Here is a 23,831-nt window from a genome sequence, read left to right on the forward strand (position 1 = left end):
TGTGTTGTGTGTGTGTGTGTGTGTGTGTGCGTATGTGTGTATGTGTGTGTTTGCACATGCTTGCCTGGAAGCAGTAGAAGAAATTTATAAACAAATTTAACATATTGTGACTCTGTGACCTGAAGGGGCCAGTACAGAGGAAATTGTGTAAAGTGCGTATCAGATTAGACATATTCCGTTAAAGTGATATCCTCAAGTCTTATCACATATCGATAGGAGAATCACAAGAGAACTAGAGCACTGCAAGTGCGCCACTGATTTGTTGATATACTTTTGTGTTCTTTTGCTGTTCGTGTGTGTGTGTGTGTTTATGTGTGTGTGTATGTTTGGGCATTCATGTATTCAATGAACTTTGGAAGTCTAGTATACCTACATGTACCGACAAGGCATAAGAATACATGTGAGTTTGTTGAATATATATATGTGTGTGTGTGTGTGTATGTGTGTGTGTGTGTGTGTGTCCGTGGCCGTGAGTTTGCTTGTTATGATTCAGAAATGTATGCTACTGAGAATTTACAGGGTACAAATATAACTCACAACTATCCATCAAGATGTTATTCCATGAATATTACATTGACATCTCTTACAAGGACTTGGTTTTCCCCATGGATGCACTCTTTAAGAGTTGTTATCCTATATGATTCACTAATAGTGAATCATATAGGATAACAACAGATTTTGAGAGGGATAATTTTGCTCCGAGATGTGCTCATGCGGTTGGGAAATCTGATATAGCATTTAACGAGCTGTCCTGTGATGTCAAGGAGATGCAGTCATGAATGAAATATGGATCACTCTTGCCTTGCCTCTAGTCCTGGCAGATTGAGCATATGAGAAGGAGAAGAAAAATATATGTGCTGAGGTACAGTCGCAGAAGTGCAGTACAAATTTATCACGCAAGTGCAAAGTGAAAGCCGTGTAATCCTTGTGCCTATGCTTGGCTTCGGGGGCAATTGTTATCGGTGTAGACTTGACCTTTAGTCATCGCTCTCCCGGCATGTTTTCACTTCCCAATCAGCCTTGAGTGCTGTAGATGGTCTGGCCGAGAGTGATCGCAGAATGATTTCCAATCCGCACCTGTTTGTTTTAGCTTGTGCTCGTGCATTCATAGATTAAGTCTTGGCCCGTATGAAAATAAACATCTGGTAAAGGGGCTCTGCACACAGTTTAAGGGACAAATTTAGATGGATTCATTTTGAAAGTCGGTTAATGACCTAAAGAATTAGTCCTGTTTTCATGAAAGCTCTCAGTTTGCAATTATAAAATTTTGTGCGCTGTATACAAATGTTAGATGAAGAAATAGTCAAATTCAGACACAAACAAGCTGAATATTTACTAAAGATGCAATTTTGCTTAAAGTCAAATGCAGTTTGGTACAGTTTGTGTAGCCTGCAATGATTAGCATACTGTTTGACCACATGTGATATTTTGACTAAAGAATTGAAAGGTTGCAACAAATTACGGTACGTTAGTAAGGCTGCCATGCTATAAGATGCTTACTGGAGTTACTGAGTTGATGCAACTCCCACCTCTCACTGTATCTTCTGCAGGTCCTTACCCACCATGATGATGAACTTAATAGCAACAAAGTCAACAACAACCCAGAGTTGCCCCTCCCACCAACCTGCATGGCGACGCGCCGGGCACCGAAAAGGCGGCGAAATTCCAGGAAGAATGAAACGGCGGTTTCAAATGGTATGACTTCTGGAAGAATTCAATGCGGTTTGACATACGAGGGTGATATGAATTTGTGAGAGCAGACTGATGCGCATTAATGCACACATCTCATATTGCATGATTTTTGTGTATGAGAATGGCTGCAGTTTGAGATTCTGGTTTAGAATATTGCAATTTCAAGTTCAATTTTTGATGCACTTTTAGACAGTCATCACGAATATGAGAGTTTATGATATTTTTAGGAGTGTGCAGACTATTATTGTAGCCTGTCATGTTGGTCTGGACAAAGATTTTGTGAATAAGATTAAGTGCACAAAAATATATGATGCATCTTTGATTCATTTTTATTCTACTGAGGAAGAAAAATGATCTAGGGTACCAAGTGGAACGTGATCGATTAATTTATCATGCTACTCAGATTCTGAAAACTTGATTTGCAATAGACATCAATATTTTTTGCTTCAACAAATAGAGGCAACGACAATCCTAAACAGTATATTTTTTTACCTATGTGTGAATATCCTTTCGTTTTTCTTCTTTTCTTCTGTGTGTGTATGGAGGTAATGACTTTTTTTCAAAAGAGTCATCTTTTTCCATTCACTAATTTGAATCATCTATTCATTTGAACCTCATTTCACCTCCCAGCATATGAGTATGTGCAGGGTAATATTACCCTCCCCATCCCCCTCCCAGGGAGGAAGTATGTCATCTGCTCTTTCATTTCGCAAGAAAATGAAAATATATGGAATTCTCTTTATATTTTCTTTATGTACAACTAGTTCCACTAACTGAACTATTGTAGCCTTTTTTATCCAGCATTGCGCAGCACCAAACTTCAAAGTTCATAACTTTTGAATGGATTGTCTGATTTTTCTTGACTTCACTGATGCATTCTAATAATATTGAAGCATTCTCTGAAACCTCATATATTTGAGGAAGAATTCCCCTTTAATATGAAATATTCGTCAAAACATTAGCATAATAAGGTTAATGTGACATCATAACAGGAGCCATGGCGACGCAAATAAACTGCTCAGTTGATAGCTTTGACTCATATCAGCCTGACACAGTTAAATGCCCTCTGAACACAAGGCTATACAATCAATGCAATGAACCATCTCACCACTAAAGAATGTGGAAATCCTTTCAGAGTTACTCTTCCGTCAGAGGCAGATAAGCCTCTTTTGTTGGCACGATGGAGGAAGCTGCTATGTTGGTAGCTTGACCAACGGTCAGGAAGTGACCACCAGAAACTAACAGAATCCTCTTCCAAATGCTGCTTTTTAACAGTAGGACATATGAATAGCCCAAGTGGCAATGTGCTCTCAGCTTCATTTCTCACTGACCGATATATAATTCTTCTCTAAGTTTATAATCTGTACCAGATACTCCTCCATCATTTTCTCTTCAGCTGGACATGATATCTGTCAAATATTGCAAAATCTGAAATCTATTACCAGTGTTTGTTGTTTTTGTTGTGCTTAAAATATGCAGTTATGGTACAATGTTAACATTTTTGTGCTGCAGATCAGGAGGTACAGTATAGTGTATGGATATGTGTAAATGGACTCAAAAGTCTGACATGTGATGTGTGGCTTCAAGTGTTTCAATCTTTCTAGAACTAAAATGTTTACAAACTTCTAGTTGGGCACCACATCACCATGATATCATGTGATTATTATCTCATTAGATGTCATCTGTAGCAAAAGATGTATGTTACTAGCACTTCCATTGGAGCAGACTGTCTCAAAAAAGCAGAGAATGCACTTTTTGATACTGTATTCACCATATGTTTTGTGAGGTTTTTATTTTCTATTTCTGTGATTTTTCTCAAGTCAGTTGCTATTCATGAATTTTACAACATATGAAATTATCAACTTTAATCTCAACATGAATGCAACGTGCAAGTGTACAATTTTTCTCTCATTACTGTACTCCTGGATCACAAATTCAACCTCTTTTGAAATTGTCATGGAGTCTTAAGTGGTGAAAAATTTCACGTGCTGAATAATTGGCGGATACACTTGCCTGCTCATCATCTAAACATAATAGAAGAGTTCTGTGAAGTATAAATTCAGTTTATTATTGTCACTGTAACTAATATTTCACGTTCCCCCCCTCCCCCCGCACAATGCTGTATCAGATGCTGCGGTATGCCAGATGAATAGAAGTATTAACCGGTGAAGTACTGTTTGTACTCAACTAGATCACATGCTATCATCCCTGTACTGTGCAGTGGTATGCGTTGTGTATGCTGAGGGAGATAAAATATTGATTCCCAGAGGAATTGGGGGGGGGGGGGATGGGGGAGTGGGGGATTTGCAGTTGCCTTGCGTCTTGCTTCATGCAGACGCCTAAAGTACCCAGAGAGATCGCTCTTCAAGATGAATCGATGGGAGGGGGAGACTGGGTGTCTGGGGTCATCCGGCCGTCTTTCAGGGATGCTTTCTGGATGCAGGAAATGTCCCGATGGAGAATAAATTAATTGTGTAATCTAAATTGATTTTTTTCCCCAGTTTTTACTAGGTCTTTGATGGAGGCACAAACTGTGCCTGTGAATGTCCACCATTGTTTATGGTACAATAAGATATAATGAAGACATGACAAATTGGGCCCATGTTGATGGATGGAGATGCTACTTGTAGATACTGCTGTCTAAGGATGAAGTTTTTGTCAAAATGACTGCTGCTGATTTGTCACTAAATCTTGAAACCATGATAACTTTTCTTATGTTTTTTCCTAAATGTGTTTTTCCCATGGCAATGGAAGCTTGAAGTAATGTAGTTTGATATCAACTAGCCACTTTGTACATATAAACTGGATATTGAAGATACCACTACATATTCATTAAAGGCAAACATACCCATGGTTATTTTGCCATTATTCATTACACTAGTTGAGTAACGCAGAATGCAAACACTATTGAGAGGTAACTATGTAGATAGAACTTGCACTCCAAAAAGTAGTCAGTCAAGAGTCATTGCAGAAAAAAATATCCCCCCAAAAAAAAAGAAAAAAAAGAAAAAAGAGTACATATATGAATATTGTCCCATTCAATGTCTGTAAAGGGAGAAAGCACTAAGGCACAGATAGTTTGCATGTATTCTTTGCTACAATTGTAGGATTTGGTTGGAGTTGAGGGTGGGAATTGACTCTAGGAAGAGAGCAAAAGAGAGAATTTAGAGAAAGAGAGAACTAGAACCAGATGCAAAGAGTGGCAGAGAGAAAGAAAAGAACCCTGTTTATGTTTTTCTCACCTGTATGCACTGAACACAGTTATCATCAAGACAGGTATGTCAAACACACACACACACACACACACACACACACACACACTCACACACATACTCAACTAATAATCCTTTAAACTTAATGTTGATAGGGTAAGAGGTAGCATAGGAAAGGTACAACTTTTTCAATTTCATATTCTAAAACTGTTCTTACACAGTTGTATATAGATCTTCTTGATATATTCAAATGATTTTTGTAAATATGGTCATTTCATCTCCAATAATTACATCATGCACTACTCCCATAGTGCTCAGCTCAAGAGAAGTGCATGTACCACTACCTCAACAAGATCCCCCACATAATGGGACAGAGCTCTTTACATCAGCTTGGATGAAAACCTCCGGTCGGTCGTGTGGGTTATCGTTTAAGCGAACGTGTCGGTGGAGTGCCAACCCCACCACACACAGAATCGACGTTGCTAAATTCCGGCCAGGTATTGGGAGCGCACGTCCACGCATGTTTTTTTGGGAAAGGCTTAATTTACTCAGCGCTCGGCAGTCGCAATGCCAGTGTGCAGTTCACTTCACGCCATTAGAAAGAAGGGTGTGCAATAGGTCAATTGCATTTTCATATTCAGCCATTGCCAGTAATTCAGAACACCTACTTGCTTGTGTCCTTCGTCAGTGGTCCATGGGGGAAACGGGATAAAAAGTGTACCACCGATTAAGATATATGTAATGGAAACTTCCAGAGTTTAGATAAAGGAGACGGGGAGAGGTGGAATTTGAGGACAAATTTGTTACGTGGAATAATTGGATATATGATACAGGAAGAATGGGAGGGAGGGATGCAACAGAGAGACAAAGAAAGATGGAACATTAGATATGCGGATGAGGGAGCGTGGGTGTGAAGACATGATTATGACACAGATGATCGATGCAAAAATGTGGGGGGGGGAACTATTAGGGAGAATAAAAAGAGGGAGAGGGAGAGGGAGGGAGGGAGAAAAGAGAATTGAAAAATGGAAGGGGGAGCAGACAAGGAGAAAAGGTATGGAGGAACAGATATTAGCAAAATATTACAAACTTGTAGATAGCACTGTAAGTTAATGTGATGTACAACAAGTAGGTGCACTTTACATAAAGATGCAATGTATGGTATTTACCCGTTAAGGACGGACTGATTGTGCTATCACATGCATTTCCCATAGACACCTGCCCGAGTATTCTCAGGACTCGTCTTCAACGGGTTAAACAGTAAAGAGAATGTCTACTCCAAATTGATGAAAATCCGAATTGAGAATGTTTAATGTAGCGTAAAGAAAGGGGGATATGAGAATGGATGAAAAATGATGTAACTACGAGGAGAAATTCACCCATGTGACATGGGTAATAGTGAATATATTACTGTTCACTTTATCATGGGTGAAGAATATCACTGGTGAGGTGAGTGTCTAGTAGAGACACCGAAATTGAATTCCACGGATGACTGCCCATGTCATCTTCCATCATCCAATGGACTGTATCCTTTGGGTCAAGTCTCACTGGACATTGCTGCGTCCATAATTCTCCGAATCGGCAGAGCATGTCTGACTAGTTTGTTGCCTCTTCGTGCTGTTGGCCCACCTTTTAGAATCCCTCCTAATCACACCCAATGATGCGACGGTCACGACACAGCATCCCTGCACGTCCCCCACCACCGTCATCATTAGTCCTAGCCAACCTTCTCTGTCTGTTGCCATGGAGATGAATAGATGAAGTAGCCATTTAACATAACAAATTTAAGACCACATCTTTCTAGCAATGCCAAAATTCAGAATTGTTCTCTTTTTATGAACAAAAAAGATAAACCACTGAATTGAATGTCCTGCTCTAATATGATTTGCAACTAGTGTGACACTTGCAACAGAAATCAGTAAACTTTCAAGGTGTGACAAAATTGCCATCATGATTGTGATCGATTCTTGAGACCTACAAGAGTAATTATAGTAAGTTTTTGTTATTTTTTTTTATGACAGCCTGAGTGGAATGAAAATGAATTATCCTTTGAATAAACAAAACAGAAACATTGTAGAGAAATTGAACTCTGATAGGTCAGTATCAATGAATACTATATTTACTAATAAATCATAACATTTGCATTTATCATGATAAAAACAAATGACCAATATTACTAAATTTAGAATGTAAACATTCTTCTTCTTTCCAGTGTGATTCAACCCGTGCATTGTACAATCATGTGGCAAGGATTCCTTAAGTGGCTGTCTGTACGTGACTGGACATAGATTGTCTCTATTGTGGATATCCACTGTACAGAGCAACCTAATTTCATCAGGGGGCCTTGCACTGACCCCTTGTGGTTGCAAGCTGGCACTGGGGCCAGACAAGGACGGATCCTCATCAGGGTGCTCTGGCCCCCAATCTCAGTCGGGGCACACAGTAGGCCTTGGCTGATGCCATGTGAGGAGCAGCTGTGTGTCCCCAAGTCCAGAAAATAAATTAATGCTCCACGATGGAGCAATCCACTTTCACATTCGAAATGGAAATCTCTGTCTTCTGCTGTGTAGACTCCTGAAAATGGCAGGTTTGAGATTATGTCATTCTAGAATGGCTACTCTGTCTCAACCGTGATGATCACTTGTCTTCTGTTACAGCAGTTATGATAACTTCTGGAATATATTGATAAATACATTCTAGTTCTTTTGTGTGCATTCCCTCTCAGATGATTACAATCATTAACATCCTCAGAAAAGACGTTGCAAGTTCCACTGCATCTAAGCCTCAACTGCCTGTTCAGCATTTAGGCTGTTGTAACATAAAAGAATTATTCCCATCCCTATAGTCCTACTACACTGGCTACCACTTACAGAATTAGTTATAAAGTCATTCTTATGACTTTGTAAAAATTCATAGGACATGCCCAAGTTACATAATGGGATCTCCCTGTGTCATTTAGGCTCTCTTCTGTCCTTACTGCAAGTCACATGATCCGAAAGAAATGAACGAAGTCACGTGGGATACCGCTGCATTGAAACAGTTTCATCCTTCACGCCTCCTCCAACACCTCTAACAGCATCAAAAGATGATTGTCTCATTTAATATCATGCCTTTGTAGGAATGGATCTTCTCCTAGCAATGTGCAGCTCCCCACCCCATCATCTTTGTGTCTGTGTTTGGCATCTCGCTGGGATGTTGGTTTTGAAACAGTCGGTTTCTTTGGAGACGCCAAAGGCCAGTTGCCGCTCCCAAGTGACTTTCTTGGCGTGATGCATCGTTAATGACCAAGTGCTACGTGCTGATCTTCCATCCATCACCCCTCAAAATATATATTTCATGACAGTATGAGAGAGAGAGATAGAGAGACGGAGAGCACTGGGGAGAGAAAGAGATGATTGATGATGGCTTGATTACCTGTTTCTTCAACTCGAGTGCCTGATTTGTGATGCACGGTTAGCCACTGATAACAAACCTGTTATGATTCTCTTGTTTGAGTTGCATCCTCATCTCAGTACAAGAAAACCCACAGCAGTACAAGCTATCACTTTTTTTTTTGGGGGGGGGGGGGGCAGGATGAAAAAAGTTTTTTTTTTTAAACCTCTTGTAAAACTTATAAATGCTTATTTACATGTACACTTGTATATCATGATGCTAATACCCTACAAAAGTTGTAATCAAAATATTTTCGAGCATCAATTTTCTAATTTCGTTAGTTTGAAATTCTCCTGATTTCGTGTGACATTGTGTATGAGATCAACATTTAGGATAAGGATAGAATTTCCATAGTAGAAAACATGCAGCAAAGGTGATTACATGAGTACAAGGAATCACCAAGTGAAAGCATTCAGAACTAGCATTGTAGCATGATACTCATTCTTATTTATATCTTGAAAAGTAACAAATACTAGACCCTCACAACCGCAAAAATGTCTGACAAGTAGCAACTTGGAAAGTATCTGTATGTGAAAGTTTAGCTCATACAGTGTAATATTTTGACGAGATGGCTGCAGCAGGGATCTTGCCAGCTCCTTGTTGGACGCAGTCTCCTCATCCATTACTGGAAGTGATGATGCATCGGCCATCAGTCAGTTGCATAATTGGTAATAATCCTAGAGATGGGTCGCCGTGAGCGACGCAATCATCGTTGAGATGCTTTACAGTCGGAAGTGTTGAAAATTTGCCCACCTATCTATGGGAGCAATTACAACTGCAATGCAAACATCAATTCATCGATCGTGTTCAGGAATGAATCAGATAGAATGGGGAGTTCTGAACTACTGTATCAGGCAGAAGGAATCATATTAACCTTATCTAATCCCAGTGTTGAAATGCAAGCTGCAGCAACAATTTTACAGAATATCATTTATATCATTGTTTAAAATTTCTCCCCCCCCCCCGAAAAAAAACCAAACAAACAAACAAATTGAAACAAGAAACACTTATCAAGCGTACTTCAAGTAACAGTGTATAACTCGGCTTCTGAAAGTTTGTTGAAAATACTGTTGAATTCCTGACATTTCCTGAATAGAAGACTGCTTTTACAATAGCTTTCTAAATTAGCAGGAAGCCAGTGGAGATGGTCAGAAATCACCTGCCCTATGTGGTTTAAGTGCCTCACTCAGCCAAGAAGAAAGGAATTGGTTTTATTTAATACAGAAATGCAGTACGTGCTTCAGATTGCATATTACCACACTGACCCTCTCAACAGCTTCCACAAAATTCCATTTGAATTCCTACAATTTTGTTGGAAAACATAATACATACCAAGGAACTCTCTTTGTAAATGTCAAGTACAGCTTTATTTTGAAGATACTATGTTTTGTTTGTTAGCTTAGAAACACATTCATTAGATATTTGTAAAAATTGATTTGTGGGGATGAAAATGTGAATTTGATCTCACTTTGTTTCGTTTCACTTCACTCTTTTGAGAATTCATTAAATTAAATGTTCATTGAATACTATTATATAACAGGCAGAATGTGCCTCTTAATATCAAGTATAGCTTTTGAAGATACTATTATGTTTTGTACATTAGCTTGCAAAAAGTTTAACAAACATTAGATATTTAAAAAAATGATTTGTCTGGATGAGTATGTAAATTTGATCTCACTTTTTTTGTTTCACTTTATTCTTTTGAGAATTCATTAATTTTCATTGAATTCTATCATATAACAGTGCAGAATGCACATTCATCAAACTTCATTTACGCTCCAAATTTGAAACCAATTTCATGGAAAATCATTTTAATAAGAGGTTAAGGTACGTGTATGTGTTTCTCATCAAACTTCATATGTCACAAAGGACTGCATTTTGCTTTACTCTGTGCTGTTGATGTAGTTTATTCAAAATTGCAATACCTGTTCAGATATCATTAGTGTGGTGCACAATCCCATGTCCTGCAAGGCCTGCTGCATTCGCCTTCCATACTATGCCTGTGAGCCGAAAAAAAAAGAGGTCCCATTTTGAGCGCAGGATTCAATTAGTGCAGAAGGTCCTAATCTCATTTCTAGCTGACTACGTCTTCGTTGCCAGGGGCCGTGTTGGTTTCACGGCAATCTGAAGAGTGATTATGGGTCTTGATGCTTGAGATGATATCAGCTGACACCCAGATTGTGTTAGCCAACATTTTCCATCTTATTCCTCTTGCATTACACATTATGAATACCTACATCATTTTGTTATGAATACAGCTTCTCACATTACTTACAAGGAAGATATGTGATCAAACTAAATTGATTTAAGATCATGATGATTTTGTCACCAAAACTAGGTGTGACATGCATTTTAGGAAGCATCATCCAGTTTGCTACCATTTGTATTTCATCACTGAATTTATAACCTCACGTATGCTAAGCCCTGTTTTGATGATGCGTGGGTGTTGGCATTCTATGTACATATGGAATACTACCGGTATTCATCCTCTTTGGAGGAGCTTAAAAGGATAGTGTAGTATTATTGGTGGAGATGAGGATTGGGCTTTTAACTTTTTTTGCAAGATACCAAGAATCCACTTATGAAATAGTACAGAGCACACCTTTACAAAGAGAAATTCAAAGTTTATTTGATGAAAATCAGTTTTGGAATGGCAGAGATAGCTAAAAACAAAGTAAAACAAAGCAATCATAGTAAAAGGTGGTTAGGATTGCTCTGTTTTGGATATCTCAGCAATTTTATAACCAATTTTCATCAAATAAACAGTGAATTCCTCTTGGAATTACATGCTCTTTCATATTTCTTAAGAGGTTTCTTCTTATCTCACCAAAAATTGTTTGAAACGTGAAGTTAGTTCTTAACCAAAACTATATGATCCCTTGAATGTATTCCAGGTTGAAAGAATATAGAGGCTTCCACCGTTGCAGTGACAAAAATGGATGACAAATGAAAAAAAAAAAAAAAACCCTTGTACAATTTTACTATAAACTATATTCTATGTAGTTAAACAAACATTTCAGTCTTTATGAATGGTTATCAGGATTGTTGAATATTGGCAAATTAGTTTATTATTGTTCACATTTTTTCTGATTCCCTTGATTTTAGCACAAGTGATTAACACAATATGCCTTATCAACATGTCTCGTCTTCACTTTATAATTCAGTAAAAGAATATAACTGCATACATTGTATATTTCCTTTTTGCCCATATTTTAATGATGTCATATTCTTTCACAGTTTTACAACTCTTATTTCATTTTTCCCCTCATAATTTTGACTTTTGAAGACTTTTTGGTGGCCCTGAGGAATGTATCCTCCTTGGCGTGTTTTGGGGCAGGAATGTTGCCAAATAATGGTATGTTTCTAACAAATCTACCCACATATTAAAGGAACAGATTCATGAAATGGTGTGTAGTTACTTCATGAGCCATTCTTGACATTGAAGTATCAAATGTAATATTCAGAAATCTGTAGAAATAGCGTCAACAGGGACTGTATGCTGCAACACAAGATTAAATAGAAAATGTTGCAACATACAGAGTTTGCAACATACAGAGCAATAACTTGAGAAAATTGCCTGATTTGATTAATCTCCCCCCCCCATTATTTTTTTTTTCAGATGAAATAAATTTTTTCAGATGAAATAAACATTTGTTATGCATTTCTGCATCTTTTTGGTTATTTGATTCCTGTTGTAAGAGTTGAGGAAATTTTGGTTTAGGTTTTGAATGCTGTATTTCAAATTAGTTGAAATGTTCAGGGAGAAATTCGTCACTAAAAAAAAAAAAGCTAGTAATATTCATCAGGTTGGTATTGTTGATGTCACAATGCAGTCTAACATCTGCTTCATTCCTAGTGTATTTTTAGTTTTTTGTGATGCTATGTAGATTTGATTACAGTCACACCTGAATTATGTTGTGAATATAGCCAAAGTAGGCCTTTCAAGAAATGAATCAAGAATGGAATAAAAGGAACTAGACACCATGACATTGCAAGAAAGATCATGTTCCTTTAATGTGTTCAGACTGCTTGCAAACCAGTCAAGCCGAAGCATTGTTTGATCTATGCAGCCCACAATTGAAGCATGAAATTTTGTTCCAGTCGACAGATTGCTTTTACCCGTGATATTGTCTCCATATTTGTTTTCCTCATTTCCCCAGAGTTTCATTTATTCTGTCTTTTTTCCCAATTTTAATACTTTCTGAATTTTTTAGTCTGTGATTGCTTACAATTTTGTATGCCTACTTTATTTTTTATTTTTTGGTTGTTTGCCCAAAATTAATCATTGAACCTTTTGTACTCTCCTGAGTAACAATCCTATACTCTTCTCTGTCTGTTTTCAAAATGATTTGAGCAAATATTCTGCATTTTGTCTGCATGGGTGCAAATCTCACTATTTGCCACTGCGAAGATCAATGTTTTCTCTAAGTATGAACATTGGGTGACATTTAAGGTATCAGACCAGGAGAAAAGTTATTGATAGTGATTGACCTCTTGGGCCTTGTGTTTTTTCTTGCACTCTTGTTTGGAAATACAATCACGTGTAGCAAAGATTTCTCATCTGTTTCATTTGCATAATGTTCATACTTGCATACTCAACCTCAGAGCAATTTTTTCTCCCAATTTAACCATGCAACGTTGATAGAGTGTATATTCTACAAGAATACCCTGAAATCCTGCCATGACCCCCATAATACCAACTGTGTATTTGCCATTTATGCTTGTCTGCACCTGAATCCTTTGATTTGTAGTTTCAGCTTGCTATCATACCCCTGCCTACACTTGGTCCTTTTATCAGTGTTCTGCCATGAAGGCAGTTTGGCGTGTGATCGTTACTGTACCAATATGCTTTGCTGAAGTAGCTTCTGTTCGTTATATAATCTTGTCTATACCATGCTACCTTCGCTTTGCCTGAAAAACTTGAGATTCTAGTTTTACTGCTTGAAGCGAATACGCACACTATAACACTAATGTTGCCGGTATTTTCAGACTAGCAGTGCAAGTTTTTATATTTTATATGTGTCTGATCTATGTCAATTTATCAGTGCTTGTGTTCGATAGAGATATGCAATGAATGATATGTGTTTAATAGCCTGGTAGACATCATGGAAGAATGTTTGAATGCGACATTTCAGTTTATTACAATACACCAATATTTGTAGCATCTTGGCAGCTTTTCAGAAGTACATGAAGTAGATTTAAAGACAAAGAGAACTAGCATACATGTACAACTGCATGTCAGCTATAAGATAGAATTGATGATCAATGCTGAAAATGTTTTGGGAGAAACCAATTCTTGATTAATTTGAAATGTGCCTTCACATTTAGTTCAGACCTTTGATATAAGGACAGTGCTGTCCCCAAGATGTTTCATCAACAAATGTAGATATTCCTTTGATTCTAATATGAAACTTCACTTGCTCACAGGCTGGCATTTCGAGGACTGTGTATATGCATCTGCTTGTAGCTTTCATTGATCATGAAGTCACTTAATGTGTGTGTGTGTATTTGTTTGTAGTAATATAGTCCAAAATCACATCAGCTGCTGTTTGTGCATAGTCCCAGTAATGCCATAATGCAAGATGATAAAAAGTACATCATAAATTTTCAGTATTTTAATCATGAGATAAAGTATTTTAACTGACATAGCAAGCATGAGTAGCAGCTATCATTTTTTAGACATCTCGGTAGGAGAGCCATCCAGTTACATATTAACATCAATATCCTTCCTTTACCTAGCAAGGTATTTGTTCTTCTTTTGCTGAGGATATATGGAGGGCAAAATAAAAAAAATGAAAATCTTCTCTTTAAATATCTATTTTGACTTCTTTTTCAAAAAGGGACATATTTCTTCCAGTGGGACCTGTCAAAAAATTTCCCTAGAAGTCTAGAGCAATACCCTGTGGATAATAATTTTCATGACAAATTGCACACTTTACAAACATCAGATAAACTCCCTTTATATAAACCATCTACTTAGCATATCATAAACTGTAACTCTATACTTTTACAAGCCATAAATACAATGTGAGCCAAAAGGTGCAGGTACATTTAAGGATGGCTCCAACAGTGGAATTATACCATCATATCTTAGATTGGTACAGTCCTTGACAGTAGTAGTAGATGTTACTTTAGAGGTGGTCTCGTGAAATGGACGTCACAATAGCTTTCAAAACTTGATACAGTGTGTGACCTGGAGGATGACAGAAGTAGTGAGCATAGGCAGCATGACCAGGTTTGGCATTGAAGGATGTGAAAAGGTGTCCTTTGAAGTTTGTCTCTGGTCAAGGTATTTACACAATGGGGAAGTATCATGTCAATGCCTTCAGGAAATATCTGACAATGACCCCTTTCTCGGCATGATAGGGCTGTTTGAGGTTATGGTTAAAGTTTGTTGATCATTTTCACAAGTTGATACCATCTTCATCTGCTGATAAAGAATGTACACATTGTATGATAGGGACAACAATAACTACAACCACTACTATTTGTCTACAAAATGGTAGCTCAGAAGGATGAGATCATGAAGCAAAAATACCCACAAGAAGCTACATCCAATAGATTCTCGTGAAATTTTGGTCAGAACTATCTGATCAGGTTATAATGACTTGATTCTGCAAGGCTGACTGCACATTTCCCTTCACTTTAAATACAAAGCTGCCAAAGCTGCCACTAAATCTTCCTTCAAATAGCAACTGACATCATATGAACTTAGCAGCTCATTACATTAAAGGACAAGTTCACCTTCATAGACATGTGGATTGAGTGAATGCAGCAATATTAATAGAACACATCAGCAAGAGTTTGAGGAAAAACGGACAATCCGCTTTAAAAGTTATGAATTTTTAAACTTTCTGCTTAGTCACTACTGGAAGTGAAGACTACTACAGCTTGTGATGTCACATGTGTACAATGATATAAAGAAAGTATAAGGAAAATTCAAGATATTTTCACTTTTCTCGCATAATAAAAGAACACTTGACTTCCCTCTTTCAGAAGGCAAGGGGGAATAATGTTACCCTTAACATACGCCAGTGACGAGTCGAGGAAATGTGCACTTTTTTCAAAAAGTAAAATTTTGTGAAATTCTCTTTATATTTTCCTTATATCGTTGTACGCATGTGACATCATACACTCTAGTAGTCTGCTCATCCAGCAGTGACTGGGCAGATACTTTGAAAATTCATAACTTTTGAACGGATTGTCTGATTTTCCCCAAAGTTTCACTGATGTCTTCTACAAATATTGCTGCATTCACTCAGTCCACATGTATATGAAGGTGGACTTGTCCTTTAAGAGCAGGGGTATGTCATCATCATCTACATAAAATTGTTACATTTTTTTTTGTCTCACGTCTAAAATAAAATGTGTAGATTTTTAAAACTGCAAATGTACAATGCCAAAAGAATGGAATCTTCTGATAGCGTTCTCTCTGTACATCAAATTATCATCCATACATTTGGTTTTGGATAGATATCTCAGAGATTCGTTTGAACCAGCACAAGGCTGCAAACATTCTGTAATAGGTGTGATACAAGGTAGGGGAATTTTTTCTTCCGAAGGACTGTTTGATTAACTCTCGGACTATTTTTCCTGCTGGTTGTGTCTTCAGAAGCTGAAGTGGAGGATGCCTACGGAGCGCCGCTACGACCCGTGAACAATCACGTCCAGGTCAAACTACTGTGTGGGGCCGACCTCCTGGAATCATTTGCTGTACCTGGACTGTGGAAGGATGAGGATGTGAGTATGAATTTTACATGATTTAAGATTTATGTTTGGACAATGCCACCTAAATCCACAACCCAGAGGCTGATACACTTTGAATACTACATACTGGATGTATAAGCATCAAAACAAAACAAATGATTATCACACATTATAAATGTACTAATATTTTCAACTTTCAACAATTTTAAATGACTGTATATCAGTTGTAGTCAAAATATTGTCACAAGGAATTTGCACATCAGATAGGAGATGAGGAGTGAAAGTAGAACAGAGGGAAAATATGCATTTTCTTTATGTTTTTTTATTGGCTGTTGTATTTTCTGATATTTCATTCCTTTGAAAATATGTTGATTTAACATATCTGATATTTCATTCATTCATTTCCATTCAGAGTGTGGATAGGATAGTCCTTTAAGTAAAAGACTGATTTTCAAAGAGGTCCACAATTCATACAGTATATTTCATAGCTCATATTTCTCATTATATCAAATACTGAAGTGCCAGTATTCTGACAACTCTCCTTTTTTTTCTGGGGGGGGGGGGGGAGAAGGTTAGGGGGTCTGGGATGAGGGAGAAGAGGAAAAATGTACAATAGATTTCAGGACATATTAATGTGAGCTACTTTAAATTGCAATACTTTAGATTGCAATCTGAACAGAAACAGTATAGTGTAGGACTACTGTACATGTGCCGCAGCTTTTGAAGATGAGGAAACTGTTTCTTTGTGCATGTGAAATGAGGTAGGCAACATGGAGAGATGGAGAGTGAGTTGTCGTGCCCACCAGACTGCATCAATTACACAGACGGGAGAGCACATCTCGGCATTGGGTCAGGGGCAGAATGAAACTGAGGATGATACGTGTGATTCAATACTCTGCGTTGTCTCCTTTCTCTCTCACAATTTTTTCCTGTACTTGCCCAATGAAGTAAAAGTAAACAAATAAAAAAGAACAACAAAAACAGACATCGTGTGGATAAATACAGAAATTCTGGACAAATTCTTTTGGAGGCTGTTTTTCATCAAAACTTAGGTTTAGTCCTTGAGCGACACAGTGTCTACAAATGTCAATTACAGTATGATATTGTATGAACACTATCACTTAAAAGCACTCTTCTTATTATCTTTCCCCATTATTTTATGGGAGAGCATGTTCTTCATTTGGAAAGAGCATGCCGTGTACGGAGTGCTCAGTACCCAGGTTTTATAATATTATTATCTCATTCCTGTCCAGTCAACAATAGAGGGCAGCAGTCACTTCCAAAGGCATTTATTAGCTTTTTCAACAAGGGATTTGATCATCTGTTCATGTGTGATTGTTATTAGTCGGAGAAAGCCTGTGCGGCTAATTAAGCAATGCTAGCAATAACCAAACTCTCTGACTGTTTCTCGATATGAGGGAGGCAAATTCAGCAATTCAGTACGCATTCATCATTTCATTACTAATTTTCTTCTATTATTTGTGATATTGTGACTTAGCAATTTGAATAATGAAATTTATAATGATCACTATGATATAATGATGGTGGTGATAATCAGCATTATTATTATCATTATTATTTTATTGTCATTGTGATAGTTGGTCTTATAACTATGCTGATGATGATGATAATTGTTATTATTATCATTATTATCGTTATCATTATTGTTATCATTATCATCATCATTATCATGTCTCATTGTCTCTTCTACAGCTGGAAACCATAGTGGGCAAACATGGTCTTGTTGTGATCACCAGGAGTGGATCGGACCCATACAAGTTCATCTATGATTCAGATCTCCTCTACAAGTACTCGGTAAAGAAATGGATTGTTTCTATGTTACCTGCTTTGGGCTAGTACCCGAGTTTCCTTGGTCCTCGTTCCATGAAAGTTGATTACGTTTGATCTAATAGTCTTCCCTTGATTAGCACGGGCAGGCATCAGGTGTCTCAGGACATTATTAATTTTCAAAGTACAGAACAACAACAAAAATCTTCCAGAAAACATGTTGATAACATATTTTGCACTGAAACAATAAAATGTGAAGTATATAAGAAAGTGTGGATATATTTTAGAAAGACAGAAACCTACACCCTTCAACTCAGTTCTTTCTGTATGAATTTTTCTCCTGATCCCTATTATCACCTTTCATTGAAAACTTCATGCTCAACAATAACATGCACTTTGTATGTACCATGTATGATATTATTTGCAGTGCATTTCCTAAGAAGTTGGAAATTTCCTTTGGAGATTTATGTGACTTGAATATCAAGACAAAAATACATAGGATACATCTGTTCTGAAGAAATCATCTAAACATTTTTGTGAACAACTGTATGATGTTGCATGATTTAATTTGCCTTTCTGTGTTTATCTCTTGCAGAATAATATTCAAATAGTGACAGAATGGATCTACAATGAAATCAGCTCAACCAAGATAAGGTTTGTCTCTCTAACTTGTGACTTATTCATGGTAGATGAACTCTAGCAATGTTGTTAGATGCAAGAAATTAGTCTAATATAGAGCCTTTTACAGTTATTATACGATGCTGATGATGGATACAGTGACATCCCATTTGCTCCTAGGACAATTGCTCCAATGTTATTTTCTCCAAAGATGAAACGTGAGGGTTTATAGGGTTGTGATAGGGTTTTAGGTTTATTTTGATTTGAGGATTAGGATTAGGGTTAGGGTAATGTTTGTGTTTTTCTTAGGATTCAGATATTTCGTGGGAGCAATTGTTGCAGGAGTAAAGGTTATAGAACCGCGGGATACACATCACACTAATGTAATGCCACAGTGATGCATCATTTCAGAAAAGCAATTAATTTGCACTACAATTCTCCACCTCTTGTTAACCACTGTCAAAAACTCACAGATTCTGGAGTGATTCAATAGCTTTATGATTATTTATTTTATTTATTTTATTTATTTATTTTATTTTATTTTATTTTATTGTACTTTTAATATGATTATGCAGTTTATTAGACAGACATATATTTGCTTGTACAGTGCACTCCCGTTGTAACAAACATGGTTACAATGAAATTCCTGTTACAACAAAGTAAGATTTTATCCACAAGCATTACCCACTCTACATTTTTTATTGTTTATTTGTTCAAATATAACAAAATTTCGATATAACAAAATTTCAATACAACAAAAGAAAACTGCTGGTTCCGAGGACTTTGTTATAACAGGAGTTGACTGTATTACATTGCAATGTCACAAAGAGAGATTGTTATGCTAGATCAGATCCTTGGGCCACAAAGGCTCTTGCACATCACAGTGTGATTCATCAGCAACATGATTGAAATTGGTTTTTATGTCATGTATGAATGATAATGATGTGTTCACATTCATTGATATTTACAATGTGGATGAACAGCAGTGTATAATCATGGTCACTGTCCTGAATTTACGATGAGATGTTGTCTGATCAAAAAGAGGGTGAATGCCATTGGCTTTACAAAGCATCAAAACCCCTATTGCTTCTCATCAATTAATACGCTGTGTGATTGTTCATCCAATGTTGTGGTAAAACACAGGACAGCTTTGCGAAGGAATGAGAGTGTGAAGTACCTCATACCAGAGCCTGTCGTTAAGTACATCCAAAGCAACGATCTCTACAACGGGGTCAACTTCCAGATGGAGAAAGGGAACTGAACGGCCCCGCCCTGCCCCGCCTACATTCCTCATAGTGTTTCATGTTGGAGACAACACACTGTACCTCTGTGAGCTTACAACATCGGATAGACTTCTCAAGCGCCACTAGTCGTACTAGTATTTGCTGTGTGCTAGATTGTTTAGCAATAGGAGAGAAGCGTATTGGCTTTAGTTGTATTCTGTGCAGTATCACAAGTCTTTCTGAGAATTAGTCAAGTGTTTTTGTGAAACCAAGCTTGAAGTTCAGTGTAACACCATTTAGAAATTCATGACAAGCATTACAGAAAGCTTTTTAGTCCACTGCCTTTTTCCCCCCTCCCTTCCTGATTTATCAGTGTAGTGGATGTAACTGCCACTTTGACTTACAAGTAGTGTCAAGGGATTTTTGGCCTCATGGACATGAATGAGAGGAGAACATAGATGCAGATTTAGGTTGAGTGAAGACACACAAATTGATATGAGTACAAAGTTGATCACAGTTATAGATGCATTGATAAGTCTCCTTTCCAATCTCAACCCACATCTCCATGTGCTATTCTGTATACAATGTTAAAGAAAGCTTGAATTTGATGAAATATGTGAGCTTAACGGACGAACACTTTCCTTCACAGAATTACCCCATAAGAGTTGTTGTTGGGTTTTTTTTTACAGGAATTCTATGGATGGATGATAGAACAACTCAATAATGCCAAAAATGTTGTTTAACTTCCTGTTTTGTAGTACGCAAATGGGATTCTGAAATTATGTTCTTTACAACATTCAATCATTGAGAATACTACAAATGATGTCTTTCCCTAATTTGTATGAAGAAAGTAATGTAATAAACCAAATTGTCTTCAAGGAGTTAATGCTATCCATGCAATCATAGATGGCAAAATAATATCATTCTCTAGCTACTGTAAAAGTGGATATTTTCGTGTGACTAATTTTTCGCGCTTGGCCGGGTAAGACGAGTTTCGCATGTTTTTACATCCGCGGAATCAAGACATCACGCACAGGAACATATGGCAAGCAAAAATATTCGCGAGCTTTTATTTTCGCGCTAGTTTCTGGTTGTGCGAAATTCGCGAAAATTTCAACACCGCGAAAATGTCCACTTTTACAGTATTTGCAATTACCCAAGCAGACCAAGAAATCAAGATGTATTCACCCACCTTCTTCTAGGCCTCAGTTTCATAAAGAAATTCACAATCAATGTAAAGCTGCAGCCAATGACCCATAAAAAAAAGCTCATTATTGTTATCATTATTTTTTTTTCTGTGCAGTGCCAAGACCTGACTAGAACTAATCCTGTTAGTTATGATCAAGTTAGTTTGTGTAATGCATCTGTCGTAATGATATTAGTCTAGGGCATGTGGGAGTATGCATTTATGCAGTTACTTCAGTTCTTTTAGCATTTTTAATAGACAGGTTCTTGATTTCTGTGTTTTATACAGTTTAAACTGTGTTTTGAGAAGTTGTGAGAGGCAGTGAGCCACAGATGTGAATATTGGAGGCATTGATATGCAGCTGGGTTGGATTTGGAATCCTATCTCAGTTAGGATTAGCCAAGCTCAATTCATTGAGGGTGCTAAGCATTTCATATCAAGAATGCTGTCTTTTGGTACATGAATAAGAAACTGGTAATGTAACAAGTTTGAGCCATGTTATATTCACTCTTCATTTTTGTTTTGATTGGACTGAAAACTAAGAAATTTCTTTAAGCTGGTCTAAACAATGAATCTGCATTGATGAAGATATATCTTGCATCTGACTGAAGAGGTTTCTTGGTATGTTCTTGAGACATTCAAAATATACCTCTTTTTGTTTGGTTGCTCATTTTAAATAATAACAGTACTATGATAGAAATTGTTCAGTTGTATTCATGTTTTGTTTCCTGTTGTTTTACTGTGTTCATTTGTACTCAAAGTCTCAACTGAGGAAATCACTATAGTGTTGGTTTCTTTTTTAATTTTAAAGTAGGAAGTATTGAGAGAATGCAATATATTTGAAGATAAATCGCTCCAATGAGTTCTTTCCAGACTTCTTCTGCCTAGGTCTTGTTGCTGGAAACAAGAGGGTGAGAGGTATCAGGATATGTTGCTATAGTAATGGTCATGGTAATGCCATAGTGTTTGTTGTCATTTATGAAAGTTGAGCTGGTCTTAATTGAGTTGAATGTAGCTTTTGGATACCAGGAGGCATATGTAACATATATTTCTCTTCTTCTTTTTTTGTCAGAGAAATCATTATTTTTTTTCATAGGTTGTATTGGATCTAAAGCTTACAACCAGCCTTAAAACAAAATGATTTTGTCATTTGAAGAATCGCAGAGTATCCTAAGAATTTTGCATTGTAACTAGTGAACACCTGTTGCTGGCTACTGTTGTGACCACTGAGAAAAGCCCACTAATCCACAGCAAAATTTACTGGTAACCAATAAGCTAATGATGATGGTTGCAAAGTGGATTTAGGTGAAGAAAAAAAAATTATAATTGTGTAGATAGTCTATTATGTTTGACCCTCAAGTATTACTGAAATATTATGACTGGAAAAGGATCAGCAGAGATGAGAACAAGATTATTGTTGATTCTGTGTTTAGTGATTTGATGTAAATTAGATTAAATCAGTACACATATAACTACTGATATAATGTGGCAGTTGCCACCTTTTAAAGGGGATGGCTAGTAACTGATCAGTGGAAATCAGTGGGAATGCTGGGGGATGATTGTTCCAATCCTTATGGGATTCATTTAAGAGTACATTTGTAGCGCGAAAACTATTTGCTTCAGAACGGTCTCATATTCAAGTAATGTGCAGTTTAATGCCCCGTCACTGTACAGGCATGCTAACCTGGAAGCATTAAACTGCACAATACTTGAATATGAGACCATTCTGAAGCAAATAATTTTCACATAACAATAGATATATAATGTACTCTTAAATGAATCCCACAAGGATTGGAACAATCATCCTCCAGCATTCCCACTGATCAGTTACTAGCCATCCCCTTTAAAAAAAGCAGTTTTGTATTTTGTTTGTAGTAAATATATGTTTATATATACTTTGTATACAAAGCTATGAATACGCATGCCTAAGGGATGTACAGGTGTAAATGACTCAAGGGAGGTAGTACAGGGGAAACTCGGTATAACGAACACTGCTATAACGAGATATCGGTTATAACGAGGAAATTTTCTCGGTCCCAAATTTCCTTCCACACAAGTCTATGTAAAATGCTACTCTTATAGCGAGAACGGCTATAACGAAATAACTGCTATAATGAGATAAATTTTGTGACTTCCAAACAAAGAAAAACATAGTAAATCAAACCTGCTATAGCGAGGTAAAGCAAAATGCCTTCGGTAAAGCTTTACTTCGCCTGTGCTATCATCTTCCGAGATTGTAAAGCTTGATGCGCCAAAAACTGTCTTGTACACACATAATCATTTTCTTCAGTGCACTCCAGCTAGCACTGCATGTTGTACGTGTGAAGTGTGTGTGTGCACGCACACTGATACATGCAGAAAATGCGGTGGGACGGCCATATGTATACATGACATCATCATGACGTTTAGAAGGTGTGAGGCAATCTGATGCTGTGATTGGCCTTCTACTTAGGGAATTCCCCGTCTTCACACACACGCAGTCATAATGTACATACAGAATGTGTCACATACACACACAGCATTGTGCAGACCATATTCAAGCTTTCCACGCAACACACACCCATACGATAACCACATACCAATCCACAGACGATCTTGATACAATCGCAAGCTATATAAATTTACAAATTCAAACATCTACAATTAATAAGAAACACATTCTTGATATTGGATTTCCTTGGCGAAAAACATCTTCTTACCCATAAAGGTGAGTAATTCCCTCACACACAATATCAAGTTATCAGTATTAATTGAAATATGATGGGTAGTCCCACATGTGCAAATTAATGTCTTTATTTTATGCCTTCTTTTATGCCTACTGATATAACGAGATATCGGCTATAACGAGGAAAATGACTCGCTCCCGACCATCTCGTTATATCGAGTTTCCACTGTATTAAACTCTGTGAAAACTGATGAGTCTAAATGTAATTAGTTGGTAGATGCCACTGTTATCAGTTTATTTTCAATTAC

At 37.2% G+C, this 23,831-nt stretch overlaps 1 protein-coding gene across 1 annotated transcript; it reads left to right on the forward strand.

Moving 5' to 3' along the window:
* Positions 1–1,550: 1,550 nt before the first annotated feature.
* On the forward strand, positions 1,551–20,377 carry LOC139724348 (nicotinamide/nicotinic acid mononucleotide adenylyltransferase 1-like; the record flags this gene model as incomplete). Its single annotated transcript, XM_071635501.1, has 5 exons — positions 1,551–1,695; positions 15,949–16,076; positions 17,757–17,858; positions 18,427–18,485; positions 19,593–20,377. Coding segments are annotated over 5 exons (552 nt in total), but the record flags the coding sequence as incomplete, so codon positions are not given.
* Between the last annotated feature and the right edge of the window lie 3,454 nt (positions 20,378–23,831).

Source organism: Diadema antillarum, unplaced genomic scaffold (assembly GCF_040938485.1).
Source record: "Diadema antillarum isolate AM-2024a unplaced genomic scaffold, OU_Dant_1.0 scf00000211, whole genome shotgun sequence".
In the NCBI taxonomy this organism is placed as follows: Eukaryota; Metazoa; Echinodermata; class Echinoidea; order Diadematoida; family Diadematidae; genus Diadema; species Diadema antillarum.